This window comes from Somniosus microcephalus, chromosome 3 (assembly GCF_052327205.1).
Source record: "Somniosus microcephalus isolate GS21.2 chromosome 3, FLI_Smic_1.0, whole genome shotgun sequence".
Classification (NCBI taxonomy): Eukaryota; Metazoa; Chordata; class Chondrichthyes; order Squaliformes; family Somniosidae; genus Somniosus; species Somniosus microcephalus.
Window position 1 is genome coordinate 104,923,548 of NC_140989.1, and position 19,298 is coordinate 104,942,845.

The 19,298-nt window shown below is 48.2% G+C and overlaps 1 protein-coding gene across 1 annotated transcript in view; it reads left to right on the forward strand.

Annotated features, from left to right (window-relative positions):
• The window catches only part of pex13 (peroxisomal biogenesis factor 13), a 31,221-nt gene that overhangs the window by 4,433 nt on the left and 7,490 nt on the right, over positions 1-19,298 (forward strand). Inside the window, exon 2 of the mRNA XM_085981428.1 lies at positions 10,807-11,486. Within this exon, the coding sequence (XP_085837554.1) occupies positions 10,807-11,486 (680 nt within the window). The remainder of the gene's footprint in view (positions 1-10,806; positions 11,487-19,298) is intronic.

A 19,298-nucleotide genomic window follows, 5' to 3' on the forward strand; every position in this document is an offset into this window, starting at 1 on the left:
CATCAAGCCCTGTCGTCTGATCTAATCCCATATTCCAGCATTTGGTCCGTAGCCTTGTATGCTATGGCATTTCAAGTGCTCATCCAAATGCTTCTTAAATGTTGTGAGGGTTCCTGCCTCCACAACCCTTTCAGGCAGTGAGTTCCAGACTCCAACCACCCTCTGGGTGAAAAAGTTCTTCCTCAAATCCCCTCTAAACCTCCCGCCCTTTACCTTGAATCTATGCCCCCTAGTTATTGACCCCTCTACTAAGGGAAAAAGCTCCTCGGCATCCATCCTATCTATGCCCCTCATAATTTTGTACACCTCAATCATGTCCCCCCTCAGCCTCCTCTGCTCCAAGGAAAACAAACCCAATCTGCCCAGTCTCTCTTCATAGCTGAAGCGCTCCAGCCCCGGTAACACCCTGGTGAACCTCCTCTGCACCCTCTCCAACGCGATCACATCCTTCCTGTAGTGTGGCGACCAGAACTGCACACAGTATTCCAGCTGTGGCCTAACCAGTGTTTTATACAGTTCCATCATAACCTCCTTGCTCTTATATTCAATGCCTCGGCTAATGAAGGCAAGTATCCCATATGCCTTTTTTACCACCTTATCCACCTGTTCCGCCGCCTTCAGGGATCTGTGTACTTGCACACCCAGATCCCTCTGACCCTCCATCTTGCCTAGGGTCTTACCATTCATTGTGTATTCCCTTGCCTTGTTAGTCCCCCCAAAGTGCATCACCTCGCACTTTTCTGGGTTAAATTCCATTTACCACTGTTCCGCCCATCTATATCGTCCTGCAGACTGAGGCTACCCTCCTCGCTATTTACCACCCTACCAATTTTTGTATCATCCGCGAACTTACTGATCATACCTTTTACATTCATATCCAAGTCATTAATGTAGACCACAAACAGCAAGGGACCCAGCACTGATCCCTGTGGTACCCCACTGGCCACAGGCTTCCAGTCACAAAAACAACCTTCGACCATCACCCTCTGCCTTCTGTCACTAAGCCAGTTTTGTATCCAATGTGCCAAGGCACCCTGGATTCCATGGGCTCTTACCTTCTTGACCAGTCTCCTGTGCGGGACTTTATCAAAGGCCTTACTGAAATCCATATATACCACATCCACTGCGTTACCCTCATCCACACACCTAGTCACCCCCTCAAAAAATTCAATCAAATTAGTCAGACATGATCTTCCCTTGACAAAGCCATGTTGACTATCCCTGATTAATCCTTGCCTCTCCAAGTGGAGACAAATTTTGTCCCTCAGAATTTTTTCCAATAATTTTCCTACCACTGATGTTAGGCTCACTGGCCTGTAGTTCCCCGGTTTTTCCCTACTTCCCTTCTTGAATAATGGTACTACATTAGTGGTTCTCCAGTCCTCTGGCACATCCCCTGTGGCCAGAGAGGTCCTGAATATATGTGTTAGAGCCCCCGCAATCTCTTCCTTTGCCTCACACAGCATTTCATCCGGGCCTGGGGATTTATCCATTTTTAGGCCAGCTAAAACCGCCAATACCTCCTCCCTCTCGATGTGAATATGTTCAAGCATATCACAGTCCCCCCGCCCTATTTCTATGTCTACATCGTCCTTCTCCATAGTGAAAACAGATGCAAAAAATTCATTTAGAACCCCTCCTACATCTTCCGGCTCCACACACACATTGCCACTTTTGTCCCTAATGGGCCCTATTTTTTCCCTAGTTATCCTCTTACCCTTAATATACTTATAAAACATTTTAGGATTTTCCTTTATTTTGCTCGCCAGTGTTATTTCATGGCCCCTCCTTGATCTCCTAATTTCTTTTTTAAGTATCCCCCTGCACTTTTTGTACTCCTCTAGGGCTTCCTCCGTCTTTAGCCTTTTGTATCTGCCAAAAGCCCTCCTTTTTTTCCTAATCCATTCTCGTATATCCCCTGACATCCAAGGTTCCCTGTGGTTTTTGGAACCACCCTTGACCTTTACGGGAACATGTTGCCATTGTATGATCCCAATCTCCCTTCTGAAAGCCTCCCATTGCTCTGTTGCGGATTTTCCTACAAGTAGCTGATCCCAGTCCATTTTGGCCAGATCCTGCCTTATCCTATTAAAATCGGCCTTCCCCCAATTTAGAACCTTTATTTCCGGCCCATCCCTGTCCTTTTCCATGACCACCTTAAATCTTACCATATTATGGTCACTGTCACCAAAGTGCTCGCCTACTAGCACTTTTTCCACTTGGCCGGCCACATTCCCTAGAATTAGGTCCAGTACCGCCCCCTCTCTTGTAGGACTTTCTACATGCTGGCTCAAAAAGCTCTCCTGGATGCACTTTAAGAATTCTACACCCTCTGAGCCTTTCACACTCTGACTATCCCAGTTAATATTGGAGAAGTTGAAATCCCCCATTATTATTACCCTATTATTTGCACATTCCTCTGAGATTTGCCTACATATCTGTTCCTCTATCTCCCTCTGACTGTTTGGAGGCCTATAGTACACTCCCAGCAAAGTGCTTGCCCCCTTTTTGTTTTTAAGCTCCACCCATATGGCCTCATTAGAGGAACCTGCTAATATATCATCCCTCCTTACTGCAGTAATTGACTCCTTAATTAATATTGCGACACCCCCTCCTCTTATACCTCCCCCTCTGTCTCGCCTGAAGATTCTGTACCCCGGAATATTGAGCTGCCAGTCTTGCCCCTCCCTCAACCATGTCTCCGTGATAGCAACAATACCATACTCCCATGTGTTTATCAACACCTTCAGTTCATCCACCTTACTTGCAAGACTCCTTGCATTAAAATAGATGCCATCCAGCCTTGCCCTTATATATTTGCCCTGTCTACCAAGCTGACTTGTTTTTTTCTCTATAATTGGCAGCACATCACCCCCTATTTCAGCTCCCCTCTGTATCCCATCCCCCTGCCAAGTTAGTTTAACCCCCCCCCCCCCCCCCCCCCAACAGTGCTAGCAAACCTCCCCGCAAGGATATTTGTCCCGCTCTGGTTCAGGTGCAACCCGTCCGACTTGTACAAGTCCCACCTTTCCCAGAAGCAGGCCCAGTGATCCAGGAAAGTAAAACCCTCCCCCCTACACCAACTCTTTAGCCACGCATTCATCTGCTCTATCCTCCCATTCCTATACTCACGAGCACGTGGCACTGGGAGTAATCCAGAGATTACAACCTTTGAGGTCCTGCTCTTTAATCTGTTACCTAGCTCCCTAAATTCTTGATGCAGGACCTCATCCCCCTTCCTACCTATGTCGTTGGTCCTAATGTGGACCACGACCTCTGCCTGTTCACCCTCCCCCTTAAGAATGCCCTGTAGCCGCTCAGTGACATCCCTGACCCTGGCCCCAGGGAGGCAACAAACCATCCTGGAGTCACGTTTGCGGCCACAGAAACGCCTATCTGTTCCCCTTACGATAGAATCCCCTACCACTATTGCTCTCCCACTCTTTTTCCTCCCTTCCTGAGCAGCAGAAGCGTCTCTGGTGCCAGGAAGCTGGCTGCTGCTGCCTTCCCCTGGTGAGTCATCCCCCTCAACAGTATCCAACTTGGTATACCTGTTTGAAAGGGGGATGTCCGCAGGGGTTCCCTGCACTACCTGCCTGCCTTTGTTGCTCCGCCTGATGGTCACCCCCTGTGCTGCCCTACCCTGAGGCGTGAACAACTCGCTAAACGTGCTATCCACGACCCTCTCAGCATCGCGCATGCTCCAAAATTCATCCACCCGCAGCTCGAGCGCCGCAATGCGGTCTACAAGTAGCTGCAGCTGGATGCATTTCCCGCACACATGGTCGTCAGGGACACTGGCAGCGTCCCTGACTTCCCACATGGAGCAAGAGGAGCAGAACACGGGTCTGAACTCTCCTGCCATGACTTACTCCTTTAATTAATTAAAACATTTATTCAATACCCCAGTTACAGGTATATTCTAGGGCGCTTTATTTACCAACTATCCCCACTACACCACAGAAATTTAACACCACAGAATTCAAGCTTGTATTGAAAAAAGAGAAATACTCACCAACCAATCACTTACCTGCTCCCTGGTGACGTCACACTTGGATTACTTTTTACCTCTCTCCTGGAACCTGGATTGGTATGCCTCTGACTGCTCCCTTTTAAGCCTTCAAGCTCTCCCGCCTCGGGCTGCTCCCGCGCAGGTCCGCTGCTTCTCCGGTCTCGGGGCTGTGGGCCTCGGTGCCTCTGACTGCTCCCTTTTAAGCCTTCAAGCTCTCCCGCCTCGGGCTGCTCCCGCGCAGGTCCGCTGCTTCTCCGGCTTATCTTCATGAAAAGAAAATTCTTTGGCAAAGCTTTTCTCATTGGACCGGAATTTGCGGTCAGCAGCAAAGTGACGCCGTTGGCTGCTGGTCCCGAAGTACACTCCGCACAAGGATCTCGCAATCCCTGTGTTGAGAACTTTGGGTTTTCTGACCTTCAATTCAATTCAACGAGCTGTAGTGGGGATCCCCTTCTGCGAAGTGCTGTGACATCAACAGGCTGTCTAAGCAGCCAATCAAAAGGCAGAATTTTCACACACAGCAAACAAGGAAGTGAGTAAGCTCTAAAAATTCTAACTTTAAAAAAAAAAAAAAAAATGTTAGCGAGAGAGAGCAAAACAAAGATTGGGGCTCTTGCATGGGGAAACGGCAAACCTGAAATAAAGATGTACAAACTTGAAAAAAAAATTCTTTTTAAGTTTCTTAATTTTTATTTTTATTAAAATGGACAAATTTCACACTGCACAAAATTAAAATTAGTTTTTCAGACCCTGACGCAGTGTCAACTGTGGCTCCCTCGCCTCTGAGTCAGAAGGTTGTGGGGTCAAATCCCACTCCAGGGGCTTGAGCACATAAAGCTAGGCTGAGGGAGCGCTGCACTGTCGGAGGTGCCGTCCTTCGGTTGAGACGTTAAACCGAGGCCACGTCTGCGCTCCCAGGTGGACGTAAAAGATCCCATGGCACTATTTTGAAGAAGAGCAGGGGAGTTATCCCTGGTGTCCTGGCCAATATTTATCCCTCAACCAACATCACTAAAACAGATTATCTGGTCATTATCACATTGCTTGCTGTGTGCAAATTGGCTGCCGCATTTCCTACATTACAACAGTGATTCCACTTCAAAAAAAAAGTACTTCCTTAGCTGTAAAGCACTTTGAAACACCTGGTGGTCTGAAAGGCGCTATATAAATGTAAGTCTTTCTTTCTTTAAAACCACAGTTACACCTAATCCCTTTCTGTGGGGAATTTAACAGCGTACTTACTGCAGAAGAGCCGAAGTTTTGGTCAGTTTCCCTGATTTGGCGGGGCGGGGCGGGGGGGGTGCTGCACAGCGCAGCCTATGTCGGAGCTGTCAATGACAGACCGCAACTTCAGGATTTCCGCCAAATCCCGAAGTTGCAGTTAATTTCAACGCTGCCAGTTTGCTGTCATTCCAACCGCAAATTTCGGGCCAAAGTTTATAAGCAAACAGTGCTGTGGCATAAATTCCATAATATGCATTACATTACTTGAATGATGTCATTACAAAAATGACACATGGCCCTCTTTCCAAACACACACAAGTTTGCCAAGTGCTTTCTTCATGGATATAATGTTCCTTTTTTTTAAAAAAAGTGTGTAATTGTGGCGGAACTACCAGAGGATTACGGACAATTGTATATAATTCCTTTTACAGCAATGTAGCACAGCTGGGGGCTGCACCTTTAATGTATCTGTTAACTGTACTAGGGCTTCTTTCCTGTACTCCGCGTGATGACGTCATGCCATCCATCACGTGATCTCTCAACGGCGGGAAGAACATGATGACTTCAGAGCTCGGAACCTTCTAGCAGTAGAGCTCGGAAACTTCTAGCAGTAGAGCTCGGAACCTGCTAGCAGTTGAGCTCGGAACCTGCTAGCAGTTTCCAGAGAGGCTTTCAAGCAGACCAGACCTATTTGCATTGTATCCTACAGTTTCCTGTACAGCTTCGTTTGTTCATTAAATTTTATTGTTTTTGATTTTCTGAGTCGATCTCAATTCTTCGACTAGGAACCCCAGTTCCTACATTGGTGACCCCGATTTCTTCGAACAATTTTCGTTGAAGTTACATCATGGACACGAACGCCGTCGCCCTCAAACTGCCGCAATTTTGGGAGCAACAACCGGCCGCGTGGTTTTTCCAGGCGGAAGCCCAATTTGCAATCCGGGGAGTAGCAGCGGATTCGACCCGTTATTATTACGTGGTCTCCGCTCTCGACAGCGCCACGGCCTCGCGGGTCGTCAGCCTCCTCGAGAGTCTACCGAACGATGGCAAGTACGAAGCTTTAAAAGCACGTTTACTGCAGATTTTCGGTCTGTCCAAGTCGGAGCGCGCTCGCAGACTTCTCTCCATGCCCGGCCTCGTGGACTCAAAACCCTCAGAGCTCGTGAGCCAAATGCTCACGCTTTTGGGCTCGGAATCGCAATGTTTTCTGTTCCGCGAGCTGTTTCTCTGTCAACTACCAGAGCCAGTACAGACGGCCTTGGCCAATTCCGCGATCACGAATTGTGCTGAACTCGCCGCGGAAGCGGATAAAATATTCACCGTCTCACAACAATCTTGTACAGCCACGAGGCGCCCATCCCCCACAAGAGCGAATCCGACTCCTCCTGCAGGCTGGTGTGCATACCACGCTCATTTCGGCGCGAAGGCCAGAAATTGCCGTCCGCCCTGCAGTTTCTCACCAAGAAAAAAACCTACCTCCAAACCAGCGGTTTCTGAGAAGATCAATAAGGCCTAAGGGACGTGCCGGAGCTGCGATGGCCGTCGGGTCCGCAGGGAAACTCCTATACGTTACAGACTCCCTGTCAGGGCGACGTTTTCTCTGTGATACTGGCTCCCAGTGCAGTATCCTACCAGCGTCGAAGCTAGATCTTCAATCCGGCGGTCAAGGTCCCCCCCTCGAGGCAGCCAATGGTGCGGCCATTCGCACGTTCGGAAAGCATAGGGTCCAGTTGGGTTTTGGCGGCCAACGTTTTGTTTGGGAGTTCATCACGGCGAAAGTCTCACAGGCCATCCTGGGGGCAGATTTCTTCTGCGCAAACTGGTTTCTCGTCGACGTCCGACACTGCCGGCTAATCAGTGCCTCCACTTTTCACTCGGTCCCCTGCCACCGAAGCACCGCGATGTCTTGGTCAGTTGCCTGTGCAGTCCCATCTCCAAATGAGTTCTCTCGTCTTCTCAGTGAGTTCCCTGAGCTCACCAGGCCCACATTTTCTTCTTCAGTCGCGAGGCACGGTGTGGCACACCACATTACTACGACAGGATCCCCCGTTTATGCAAGAGCTCGAAGGCTGGAACCCGGTAAACTCGTGGCCGCCAAGGCGGAGTTCCATATAATGGAACGCCTGGGTATTATTCGACGTTCGAATAGTCCTTGGTCCTCGCCATTACACATTGTTCCTAAGCCGGGCGGCGGATGGCGACCATGCGGCGATTACAGACGCCTGAATGAGGCTATCACAATACAATACAATACAATACAAATCGCTTTATTGGCATGATAAGGTACATCTTATGTTGCCAAAGCATCAAAATACATTTATGGTTGAACACATAAACGCGGTTCCATTCATACAGTGTATAAACAGGTATATCCCTGAGTTTATAAATATATTTTCGCCTTGTTTATATATACTCTTGTCTTAGTTTACTGGTTGTCCCTCTGTTCATGGCAAGCTGTAACATAGTGTGCCGCCAGTGTTACACAGTTTCTCTCCTCCCCCAGTAGGAATGGGAGTTTTTGGTTGTCAGTCAGATTTCTGAACACCGGATCGGTACCCAATTCCTCACATTCAGGATTTTTCGGACCATCAGGCAGGGAATTCCATCTTTTCCAAAGTAGACCTCGTCCGAGGCTATCATCAAGTGCCCGTGCATCCTCAGGACGTCCCCAAAACTGCCGTCATCACACCTTTTGGGCTCTTTGAGTTCCTTCGTATGCCGTTTGGGCTGAAGAATGCATCACAAGCCTTCCAATGTCTCATGGATTCCGTGTTGCGCGATCTGCCGTTCATCTTCGTCTACCTAGACGACATCCTTATTGCCAGTAACAGCACGAAAGAACACATTACGCACTTGCGTACCCTTTTTTCTCGTCTCAGCCAACATGGCCTTATTATCAACCCGGCCAAGTGCCAGTTTGGGTTGCACAGCATTGATTTCCTGGGACACAGAATCACCTCAGAAGGTGCCATCCCGCTGGCCACGAAGGTGGAAGCAGTCACCTCGTTCCCTCTTCCTCAGACCGTCAGGGCCCTCCAGGAATTTCTGGGAATAGTCAATTTTTGTCATCGGTTCGTCCCCAAGGCGGCATTGTTGATGCAACCTTTGTACGAGGCCCTCCGAGGTAAGTCGGGCAAAGACCCGATCGATTGGACACCCCAGATGGACCAGGCTTTCCTCGACACTAAGAACGCTTTGGCTGCTGCGACCATGTTGGCACATCCCCTTCCGGGCGCAACCATTGCCCTTACCACCGACGCATCTGATTATGCCATTGGGGCAGTACAGGAGCAGTGGGTCGACGGCACATGGCAACCACTGGCTTTCTTCAGCCGCCAATTGCGGAAGAATGAACGCAAGTATAGTACTTTTGATAGGGAGTTGTTGGCATTGTTTCTGGCCATCCGCCATTTTCGCTTCCTACTGGAAGGACGCCCATTCACGACTTTTGTAGATCACAAGCCACTTACTTTTGCGATGGCCAAGACAGCGGAACCATGGTCGGCACGGCAACAACGTCATCTTATGTACATATCTGAATTTACAACCGACATACATGTCTCGGGCAAAGACAACCTGGTGGCGGATTGTCTGTCCCGCGCCCAGCTCCACGAAGTACACCTGGGAGTCGACTGTTGGTTTGGCAAAAGAACAGAAGGCAGACCCTGAAGTGCAGGCATACCGGACCGCACCTTCCAGCTTACAAGTGGCTGATGTCAGTTTCCAGGCCGCAGGGACCATACTCCTGTGTGACATCTCGATGGGCGTCCCATGTCCAATCGTTCCAGTCGAATGGCGCAGGAGAATTTTCGACACTATCCACGGGTTGTCACACCCTGGCATGAGAGCGTCACAACGATTCATGGCAAAGAAATTCGTCTGGAAGGGCATGCATCTCGACGTCCGTGACTGGACCAATACCTGCGTGAGTTGCCAGAAGTCCAAGATACAACGCCATGTTAAGGCCCCAGTTGCCACTTTTCCGGTTCCGGAGCGTCGATTCAACCATGTGCACGTGGACCTGGTTGGTCCTCTCCCTTCCTTCCTCTCGCGGGTACACTCACCTCCTCACCGTGGTAGACTGCACCACCAGGTGGCCAGAGGCAATTCCTTTGGTTGCCACCACAGCAGCAGACGTCTCCAGAGCCTTCATCTCGTCGTGGGTAGCTCGGTTCGGGGTACTGGCTGACATCTCCTCCGACCGGGGGCCTCAATTTACCTGTGAGCTTTGGAACGCCGTAGCTCAAGGTTTGGGCACCAAGCTTCATCGTACCACCGCCCACCATCCACAGGCGAACGGTCTGTGTGAAAGATTCCACAGGTCCCTTAAAGCCGCACTGCGTGCTAGTCTCCATGGGCCTAGTTGGGTGGACAGGCTCCCTTGGGTGCTGCTAGGTCTTCGCACGGCACCTAAGGACGACCTGCATTCTTCTTCAGCAGAGCTGGTTTACGGCCAACCACTCGGAGTGCCTGGCGATTTTCTTCCTCCTCACACGGAACCCTGGTCCCCAGCTCAGCAGCTCGTCCGCCACCAGGAAGCGGCTAGGAATTTCATCCCAGTGCCTACGTCGCATCATGACCTGCAGCGCTCCCATGTCCTGGTGGATCTTAAGAGCGCAGAATACGTGTTCATTCGGCAGGGTGCTCGCAAAATCCCGCTCAAACCGCCTTACACAGGTCCGTTCCGCGTCATCTTGTCAGGTGACAAGTCCTTCACAGTCGACGTCGGCGGTAAGCCTGACCACATCTCCATCGACCGGTTGAAACCGGCGCATCTGGATCTGAGCGAACCAGTCGTCACCGCTCAGCCACCTCGTCGTGGTCATCCACCGTCGACTGCCGGTCCAGTACAGCCACAGTCATCCGCTGAGTCGCCAGTGCCCGCCTCACCGGGTCGACCACAGCCGGCCTGTTCTTCTCCTCCGCCTGTGGCGTCATCCCAACCACAGCCAACGGCCAGTTCGTCTTCTAGCGCTCCGTTCCAGCTGCCGGGGTATCGCAGTCGGTCGGACAGACTCGTCGGACCCCCTTCTTGCCTTACCTTCTCTGTTAAAAGCAATTCTGGGGGGGCGCATGTGGCGGAACCACCAGAGGATCACGGACAATTGTATATGATTCCTTTTATAGCAATGTAGTACAGCTGGGGGCTGCACCTTTAATGTATCTGTTAACTGTACTAGGGCTTCTCGCGTGATGACGTCATGCCATCCATCACGTGATCTCTCAACGGCAGGAAGAACGTGATGACGTCATGACATCAGAGCTCGGAACCTGCTAGCAGTTGAGCTCGGAACCTGCTAGCAGTTGAGCTCGGAACCTGCTAGCAGTTGAGCTCAGAACCTTCTAGCAGTTTCCAGAGAGGCTTTCAAGCAGACCAGACCTATTTGCATTGTATCCTACAGTTTCCTGTACAGCTTCATTTGTTCATTAAATTTTATTGTTTTTGATTTTCTGAGTCGATCTCAATTCTTCGGCTAGGAACCCCATAATGATGCTTTTTCTCCGTGCAGAGCAAGTATTTTTTATTTGGTTTGTGTTTTAAAATTGTATTTGTGCTTCCTGTATTTCAGATCTGCTGAACTGTTATCTGGCCTACCTATGAGACAAGGACAGCCTGTACTTACAAGAATTCCACCTCCTCTTCCCCCAAGATCAGCACAACAGACTGGAGTTGGCAACCTCAGCACTTATAGATCTGCTTATAACACCTTCTCTCCAGCATATACACCATATGGAAGCTATAGCCCTTATAGCTACGGATATGGCGGTCTTGGCTACAACAGATTTCGAACAGATGATGTACCTCCCAGTAGGTTTGTACGCCAGGCTGAAGAAAGCAGTAGAGGAGCATTTCAGTCCATTGAAAGTATTGTTCATGCATTTGCTTCTGTCAGTATGATGCTTGAGGCTACTTTTTCAGCAGTGTACAACAGTTTCAGAGCCGTCTTGGATGTTGCTAATCACTTTTCCAGACTTCGAGTGCATTTTACCAAAGTTCTCTCGGCATTTGCATTGATCAGAACTTTGAACTCCATGTACAGGAAGCTACAAAGATTACTGGGTCTGCGGAACTACTCTGAGGCTGAGGATTTATGGGCAGACAGTGCTGGTGCTGTGGTTCCAGCTGGGGCTGAAGACAAAGTACCTGGGTCAGGCAAATCCTGGCCCATCTTTTTGTTCTTTGCAGTTGTTCTTGGAGGTCCGTATCTCATATGGAAATTATTAAGCTCAGCTACTTCTTACGAACCAGGTGAGAAGATCTCTGACAAATAAAGGCAGCTAAAATGTTATTGTAATCTCCCCATCTTGTATCAAGATCCAGTGCCTAAATTTGTAAAGGATGTATGATAGAAAAGGGACAAACAATAAATGCAATCAGTGGTTAAGTCTTGAAGAATGATGCAGAGTAATACCTCACCTGTGCAATTATCATTTTAGGCATTTGGGTATTGAGGTACTGAACATTTTCTTAAATTAGCTATTCTTTTCCGTACTTGTAATTGTTACCATCCGATGCTATAATGCTTTTGTGGAACAGATTAACACCACAGATGTATATTACAATTCTATTGACTCAGATTTGACAAGTTTTATGTAGTCCTAATTTCCACGCATGATACTTCCACTCTTCCAGAACACATCTTGGTCATTTGGTTGTACAGGCAGTGAGGGGAGGTTGAGTGCACTGTACAGGCAGTGAGGGGAGGTTGAGTGCACTGGTTGTAGTCAGTGAGGGGAGGTTGAGTGCACTGGTTGTAGTCAGTGAGGGGAGGTTGAGTGCACTGGTTGTACAGGCAGTGAGGGGAGGTTGAGTGCACTGGTTGTACAGGCAGTGAGGGGAGGTTGAGTGCACTGTGCAGGCAGTGAGGGGAGGTTGAGTGCACTGTACAGGCAGTGAGGGGAGGTTGAGTGCACTGTACAGGCAGTGAGGGGAGGTTGAGTACACTGTACAGGCAGTGAGGGGAGGTTGAGTGCATTGCCTGTACAGTCAGTGAGGGGAGGTTGAGTGCACTGATTGTAAAGGCAGTGAGGGGAGGTTGAGTGCACTGGTTGTACAGGCAGTGAGGGGAGGTTGAGTACACTGGTTGTACAGTCAGTGAGGGGAGGTTGAGTACACTGGTTGTACAGGCAGTGAGGGGAGGTTGAGTGCACTGTACAGGCAGTGAGGGGAGGTTGAGTGCACTGTACAGGCAGTGAGGGGAGGTTGAGTGCACTGTACAGGCAGTGAGGGGAGGTTGAGTGCGCTGGTTGTACAGGCAGTGAGGGGAGGTTGAATGCACTGTACAGGCAGTGAGGGGAGGTTGAGTGCACTGTACAGGCAGTGAGGGGAGGTTGACTGCACTGGTTGTAGTCAGTGAGGGGAGGTTGAGTACACTGGTTGTACAGGCAGTGAGGGGAGGTTGAGTACACTGGTTGTACAGGCAGTGAGGGGAGGTTGAGTACACTGGTTGTACAGGCAGTGAGGGGAGGTTGATTACACTGGTTGTAGTCAGTGAGGGGAGGTTGAGTGCACTGGTTGTAGTCAGTGAGGGGAGGTTGAGTGCACTGGTTGTACAGGCAGTGAGGGGAGGTTGAGTACACTGGTTGTAGTCAGTGAGGGGAGGTTGAGTGCACTGGTTGTACAGGCAGTGAGGGGAGGTTGAGTGCACTGGTTGTACAGGCAGTGAGGGGAGGTTGAGTGCACTGTGCAGGCAGTGAGGGGAGGTTGAGTGCACTGTACAGGCAGTGAGGGGAGGTTGAGTGCACTGTACAGGCAGTGAGGGGAGGTTGAGTACACTGTACAGGCAGTGAGGGGAGGTTGAGTGCATTGCCTGTACAGTCAGTGAGGGGAGGTTGAGTGCACTGATTGTAAAGGCAGTGAGGGGAGGTTGAGTGCACTGGTTGTACAGGCAGTGAGGGGAGTTTGAGTACACTGGTTGTACAGTCAGTGAGGGGAGGTTGAGTACACTGGTTGTACAGGCAGTGAGGGGAGGTTGAGTGCACTGTACAGGCAGTGAGGGGAGGTTGAGTGCACTGTACAGGCAGTGAGGGGAGGTTGAGTACACTGGCTGTACAGGCAGTGAGGGGAGGTTGAGTGCACTGGTTGTACAGGCAGTGAGGGGAGGTTGAGTACACTGATTGTACAGGCAGTGAGGGGAGGTTGAGTGCACTGTACAGGCAGTGAGGGGAGGTTGAGTACACTGGTTGTACAGGCAGTGAGGGGAGGTTGAGTGCACTGGTTGTACAGGCAGTGAGGGGAGGTTGAGTGCACTGTACAGGCAGTGAGGGGAGGTTGAGTGCACTGTACAGGCAGTGAGGGGAGGTTGAATACACTGTACAGGCAGTGAGGGGAGGTTGCGTGCACTGGTTGTACAGGCAGTGAGGGGAGGTTGAGTACACTGGTTGTACAGTCAGTGAGGGGAGGTTGAGTGCACTGTACAGGCAGTGAGGGGAGGTTGAGTGCACTGGTTGTACAGGCAGTGAGGGGAGGTTGAGTGCACTGTACAGGCAGTGAGGGGAGGTTGAGTACACTGGTTGTACAGGCAGTGAGGGGAGGTTGAGTGCACTGTACAGGCAGTGAAGGGAGGTTGAGTGCATTGCCTGTACAGTCAGTGAGGGGAGGTTGAGTGCACTGTACAGGCAGTGAGGGGAGGTTGAGTACACTGGTTGTACAGGCAGTGAGGGGAGGTTGAGTGCACTGGTTGTACAGGCAGTGAGGGGAGGTTGAGTGCACTGTACAGGCAGTGAGGGGAGGTTGAGTGCACTGTACAGGCAGTGAGGGGAGGTTGAATACGCTGTACAGGCAGTGAGGGGAGGTTGAGTACACTGGTTGTACAGTCAGTGAGGGGAGGTTGAGTGCACTGTACAGGCAGTGAGGGGAGGTTGAGTGCACTAGTTGTACAGTCAGTGAGGGGAGGTTGAGTGCACTGGTTGTACAGTGAGGGGAGGTTGAGTACACTGGTTGTACAGTCAGTGAGGGGAGGTTGAGTGCACTGTACAGGCAGTGAGGGGAGGTTGAGTGCACTGGTTGTACAGGCAGTGAGGGGAGGTTGAGTGCACTGTACAGGCAGTGAGGGGAGGTTGAGTGCACTGGTTGTACAGGCAGTGAGGGGAGGTTGAGTGCACTGTACAGGCAGTGAGGGGAGGTTGAGTGCACTGGTTGTACAGGCAGTGAGGGGAGGTTGAGTACACTGGTTGTACAGGCAGTGAGGGGAGGTTGAGTACACTGGTTGTACAGTCAGTGAGGGGAGGTTGAGTACACTGGTTGTACAGGCAGTGAGGGGAGGTTGAGTACACTGGTTGTACAGTCAGTGAGGGGAGGTTGAGTACACTGTACAGGCAGTGAGGGGAGGTTGAGTACACTGTACAGGCAGTGAGGGGAGGTTGAGTGCACTGTACAGGCAGTGAGGGGAGGTTGAGTACACTGGTTGTACAGTCAGTGAGGGGAGGTTGAGTACACTGGTTGTACAGGCAGTGAGGGGAGGTTGAGTACACTGGTTGTACAGTCAGTGAGGGGAGGTTGAGTACACTGGTTGTACAGTCAGTGAGGGGAGGTTGAGTACACTGTACAGGCAGTGAGGGGAGGTTGAGTACACTGTACAGGCAGTGAGGGGAGGTTGAGTGCACTGTACAGGCAGTGAGGGGAGGTTGAGTACACTGGTTGTACAGGCAGTGAGGGGAGGTTAAGTACACTGGTTGTACAGGCAGTGAGGGGAGGTTGAGTACACTGGTTGTACAGGCAGTGAGGGGAGGTTGCGTGCACTGCACAGGCAGTGAGGGGAGGTTGCGTGCACTGGTTGTACAGGCAGTGAGGGGAGGTTGAGTGCACTGATTATACAGGCAGTGAGGGGAGGTTGAGTGCACTGGTTGTACAGTCAGTGAGGCAGTGCAGCCATAACTATTCTAGTCTGCTCCGGCTCGAACTGGAGAGTGAAGAGTTGAATTTGGACCACGTGAGGTTAGGATATTCTGCAAATGAACTAAAGTAGGGTCATAAGCAGCTAATGTTCTTGTGTAATCTAAAACACTTCCCAATTAAATTCAGTATCTGTTTTTAATTAGAAACTATGTGTTCCTCTGTGCAGTCTACTTCGATGATGGATATTGACGCTTTAGATAGGGTGCCGAGAAGGGCAAAATGAATGATGCCTATACTGAGATCTGTTAGTTGTGATAGGCTTAGAGAAGGTTAATTACTTTGAAGAATCTTAGGCTGGGGGAGATATCATAGAGGTTTATAAAATTATAAAACAATTGGATAAAGTGGATTTAGTTATTTGGAGTAGATATAATATTGTGACAAAAGGGCATACCTATAAGTTATGTAGGCAGAGTGAGGATAGATGGCAAAGTATTTCTCTTCTCAAATACATTACAGGTAAATGTGGTAAGAATGGGTATGCTTTAAGAATGAACTTGACCAGTTCCTGAGTGAGGAAGATATTCCTGTATATAAGGGCAGTAGATGGGGTGAGATAAGCCTTCCGAATGATCTGTCATTGGTAGCAATGGACTTCTGGAGCTTATTTAACTGTAAAGAAGGAATTATCCAGAGGTTTTTGTGAAATTAACTTTTTCTTCTTTTGAAACCTCCCTCTGGAGTTAACATTACTAGAGTTTGAGAAGACAGTGCATGACTTCAGTTGATGATCTTTTCCAGCCATTCTCTTTGTATGCAACAACACATGCCATCTTTTCCAAAATCAAGTTTTTTTCAATATACGTATATTTAAAATGAGTCACTAATGCAAATACTGTCTTAAAACCAAATCAGAAGCACACATTTTGTTTTACCTTACTTTAAAGCTGTGTTTGCCAACACTCCACCACTCCATGTTAGTGTTCTGTGCCAGGAGTCTGATTTGTGAAGTAATGCTAATGGTGTGATAGTAGTGTAACCTGTGTACTGAGACTCAGTTGCCCAATGTGGAGCGTTCACAAGTGGCAAATGCACACTCTATTCACCACTCTAAGGACTGCATTCCTCAGAAAGCTGAGTAATTAAGCACTCAGTCTTGTACACTTGCATGCTTATAAAAAGCAAAAGATCAAAAACTATTTTAATTGCACCATGGTGTGGAAAAAACAGAGAAACGCACTGTCCATTAGCTTAGATGTTGCTAAGCCAGAGATATATGAGAAAGAGAGATAGATATTGGGGCTGGAGCTTTTGTCAAAAGTTTAGTGAGTAATTCTGCTCTAAACCTTGTGCAGAATTATCAGCTATAGTACTAAAACACAATTGGAATAATCAGTGAGGTACTATCTCATTGACTGCTTATACAAGTAAAGGTTACTCATAGTGTACAATTGTAACTCTGTGTATCTCCACATAAGGTATTCAGTTTTGTTCAACATCTCACTTCCTGAAAACGATATCCTATTACTGTGTGTGTTAGCAGTGGCTCATTGGTACCACTCTCATCTCTGAGTCAGTAGGTTGTGGGTTCAAGCCCCACCCCGGAGCCTTGAGCACATAATCTAGGCTGACACACCAGTGCAGTACTGAGGGAGTGCTGCACTGTCTGAGCTATCGTCTTTCAGATGAGACATTAAACCCCTTTCAGGTGGACGTAAAAGATCCCACGGCACTATTTCGAATAAGAGCAGGGGAGTTCTCCCTGGTGTCCTGGTCAATATTTATCCCTTAACCAACATCACTAAAACAGATTATCTGGTCATTATCACATTGCTGTTTGTGGGAGCTTGCTGTGCGCAAATTTGCTGCTGAATTTCCTACATTACAACAGTGACAACACTTCAAAAGTACTTCATTAGCTGTAAAATGCTTTGGGATGTCCTGAGGTTGTGAAGGACACTATATGAATGCAAGTCTTTCTTTACTGTATGTGTTTGTGTCTTTGCTTTTTTGTCTCACTCTTTTTATTCTCCCTTGGGCCTCCCTTGCATTCTGTACCATTCCCTCTGATTGAAAAGATAGTCAGGTTTCCTCTTGCTGGACTGTGCCATTTGTGAGCTGCCATTTGGAGGTGCATGAGAGCAGCCCTCGGTAATTTGTGCACTGATTTATTTAGGGACTGTGTACATATGATATAAGTGCAAAGTTACACAGCAACGCTTGGAGGTTCAGAGCATTGGAGCAGCCAGCACTATAGTGTTATAGGAACAGGAATTCAGTCCCTCAAGCCTGTTCCACCATTCAGTTAGATCGTGGCTGACCTGTACCTCAATTCCATTTACCCGCCTTTAATCCTTATCCCTTGATACCTAATACCCTTGACTAATAAAAAATCTAGCGATCTCAGTCTTGAAAATTTCAATTGACCCAGTATCCACAGTCTTTTGGATAGAGAGTACCAGATTTCCCTTAACCGTTGTGTGAAGAAATGCTTGCTGATTTCACTCCCTGAATGGTCTGGCTTTAATTTTTGGATGCCTTCTTGTTCTGGATTTCCCCACCAGAGGAAACCATTTCTCTGTATTTATCCTATTAAATTCCTTTATCATTTTAAACACCTTGATTAGATTGCCCCTCAACCATCTAAATGCAAGGGAATACATGCCAAGTTTCTGCAACCTGTCTTCATAATTTAATACTTTAACACCTGGTATCATTCTGGTGAATCTGTGCTGTACTCGCTCCAAGCCCAACATACCTTTCCTGATCGGTGTACAGAACTGAGGCAGTACTTCAGATGGGGTCCGACCAAGGTTCTGTACAACTAAAGCATCACTTGAGATAAAGGCCAGCATTCCACGAGTCTTTTTGATTACATTTTGTACCTGTGCACTCGCTTTTAGTGATTTGTGTATAAGACAGAATTGGGTTAAGAAAAGCTATACCTTGTATAGCAAGTGTACAAAATAAATAATCAGGGATGAATTTCCAGCATTTGGTTGTTTCTAACTTGCATGCCCCTCAATAGAACCGCAAACCAACTTGTGATTGCACATCTGTCTGTAATACATACTTGAACACCCATAACTCTAAAGTAATATAGGAGATGAGCCCTAAATAGTATTTAAAATCCAAATCAATCCAGATTAAATTCATACCTTTTTTTGCCTAATTTGGTTTAATATTTTAAGAAAAATAATCCTGTGATGCCCAATAGTAATTTTTACTAGTTTTTTGTGTGTTTTTTATATATATATGGAATGTTCTGCTAATGTAAGTCAGAGGAAGTGAAAAAATGTTTTAATATGAATTTCTTTTTGTGGTGTTGGACAATGTGATAATAGTGCAGGTGGAGTTGTAATGTGCAGTGTACAGAGTAGGAAGATCTTTGATTCAATTTCTTAGTCTGCTCAGTTCCTCATGTTTGCTGTCGTCAGTTGTGAGCTGCCAGGCAGAGGCAACGGGGAGGGAAAATCAATGTGTGTCTGGATAGTAGATGGCCAAAAGGGGGCTCAGGTGGAAGTCTGTGAGCAGAACTCCTCCAGTGCCTGACTCTTTGAGACATGAATCTGGAGAGATCTGAAAGTAAAGGTATTGGGGAAAATTACAAAACAACTTTAGGCCCCTCTTACCGCTGATTGAGTTTATCCAGTAAGTTGGAAGGTTCCAGATTCAAAATCTCCTCTGAATTCGCTGATTTCAGCTGGGGTGCTACAGTTGTATCAGTGTTTCTGGGGGGAGAAAATTTAGCCAGGGTTACGGCTCCTAGTTACTATCCAGCAACATTTGCTGGAAGTGTGCGTGCACATGCTTGTCTATGTTTCAGAACATTGGGTGAGGACAGGGTCAGGCTTGGCTGTGATGGCCCCTCTGGCTAAATAGCCTGCAGTCACGCATTGTCAAGGCTCACACATAGATAATGGACATTTGAGTAAGGTACTAGATGGCACCTCATGCCTGTGAAAGCATACCCCAGCAAGGAGTCAGTGGCTTCAGACGAGAAGGGGATGAGAGAAAATCAGTAAGGGTAACAAAAAAAGGCAGAAATCCTTTGTATTTTCTGTGTTCCACCAAGAAAATCAGTTCTGTGATCTTAGATCTTCTGTTTATCTGCCAATCTAGGGAAGCATTTTCTCCTCCCCATTTTTTTCACACAGTCATACGGCTATTTATATCCTCTAGTTCTATATTTGTAAGTAGAATCACTTTTTGGGGCCAAGTTGG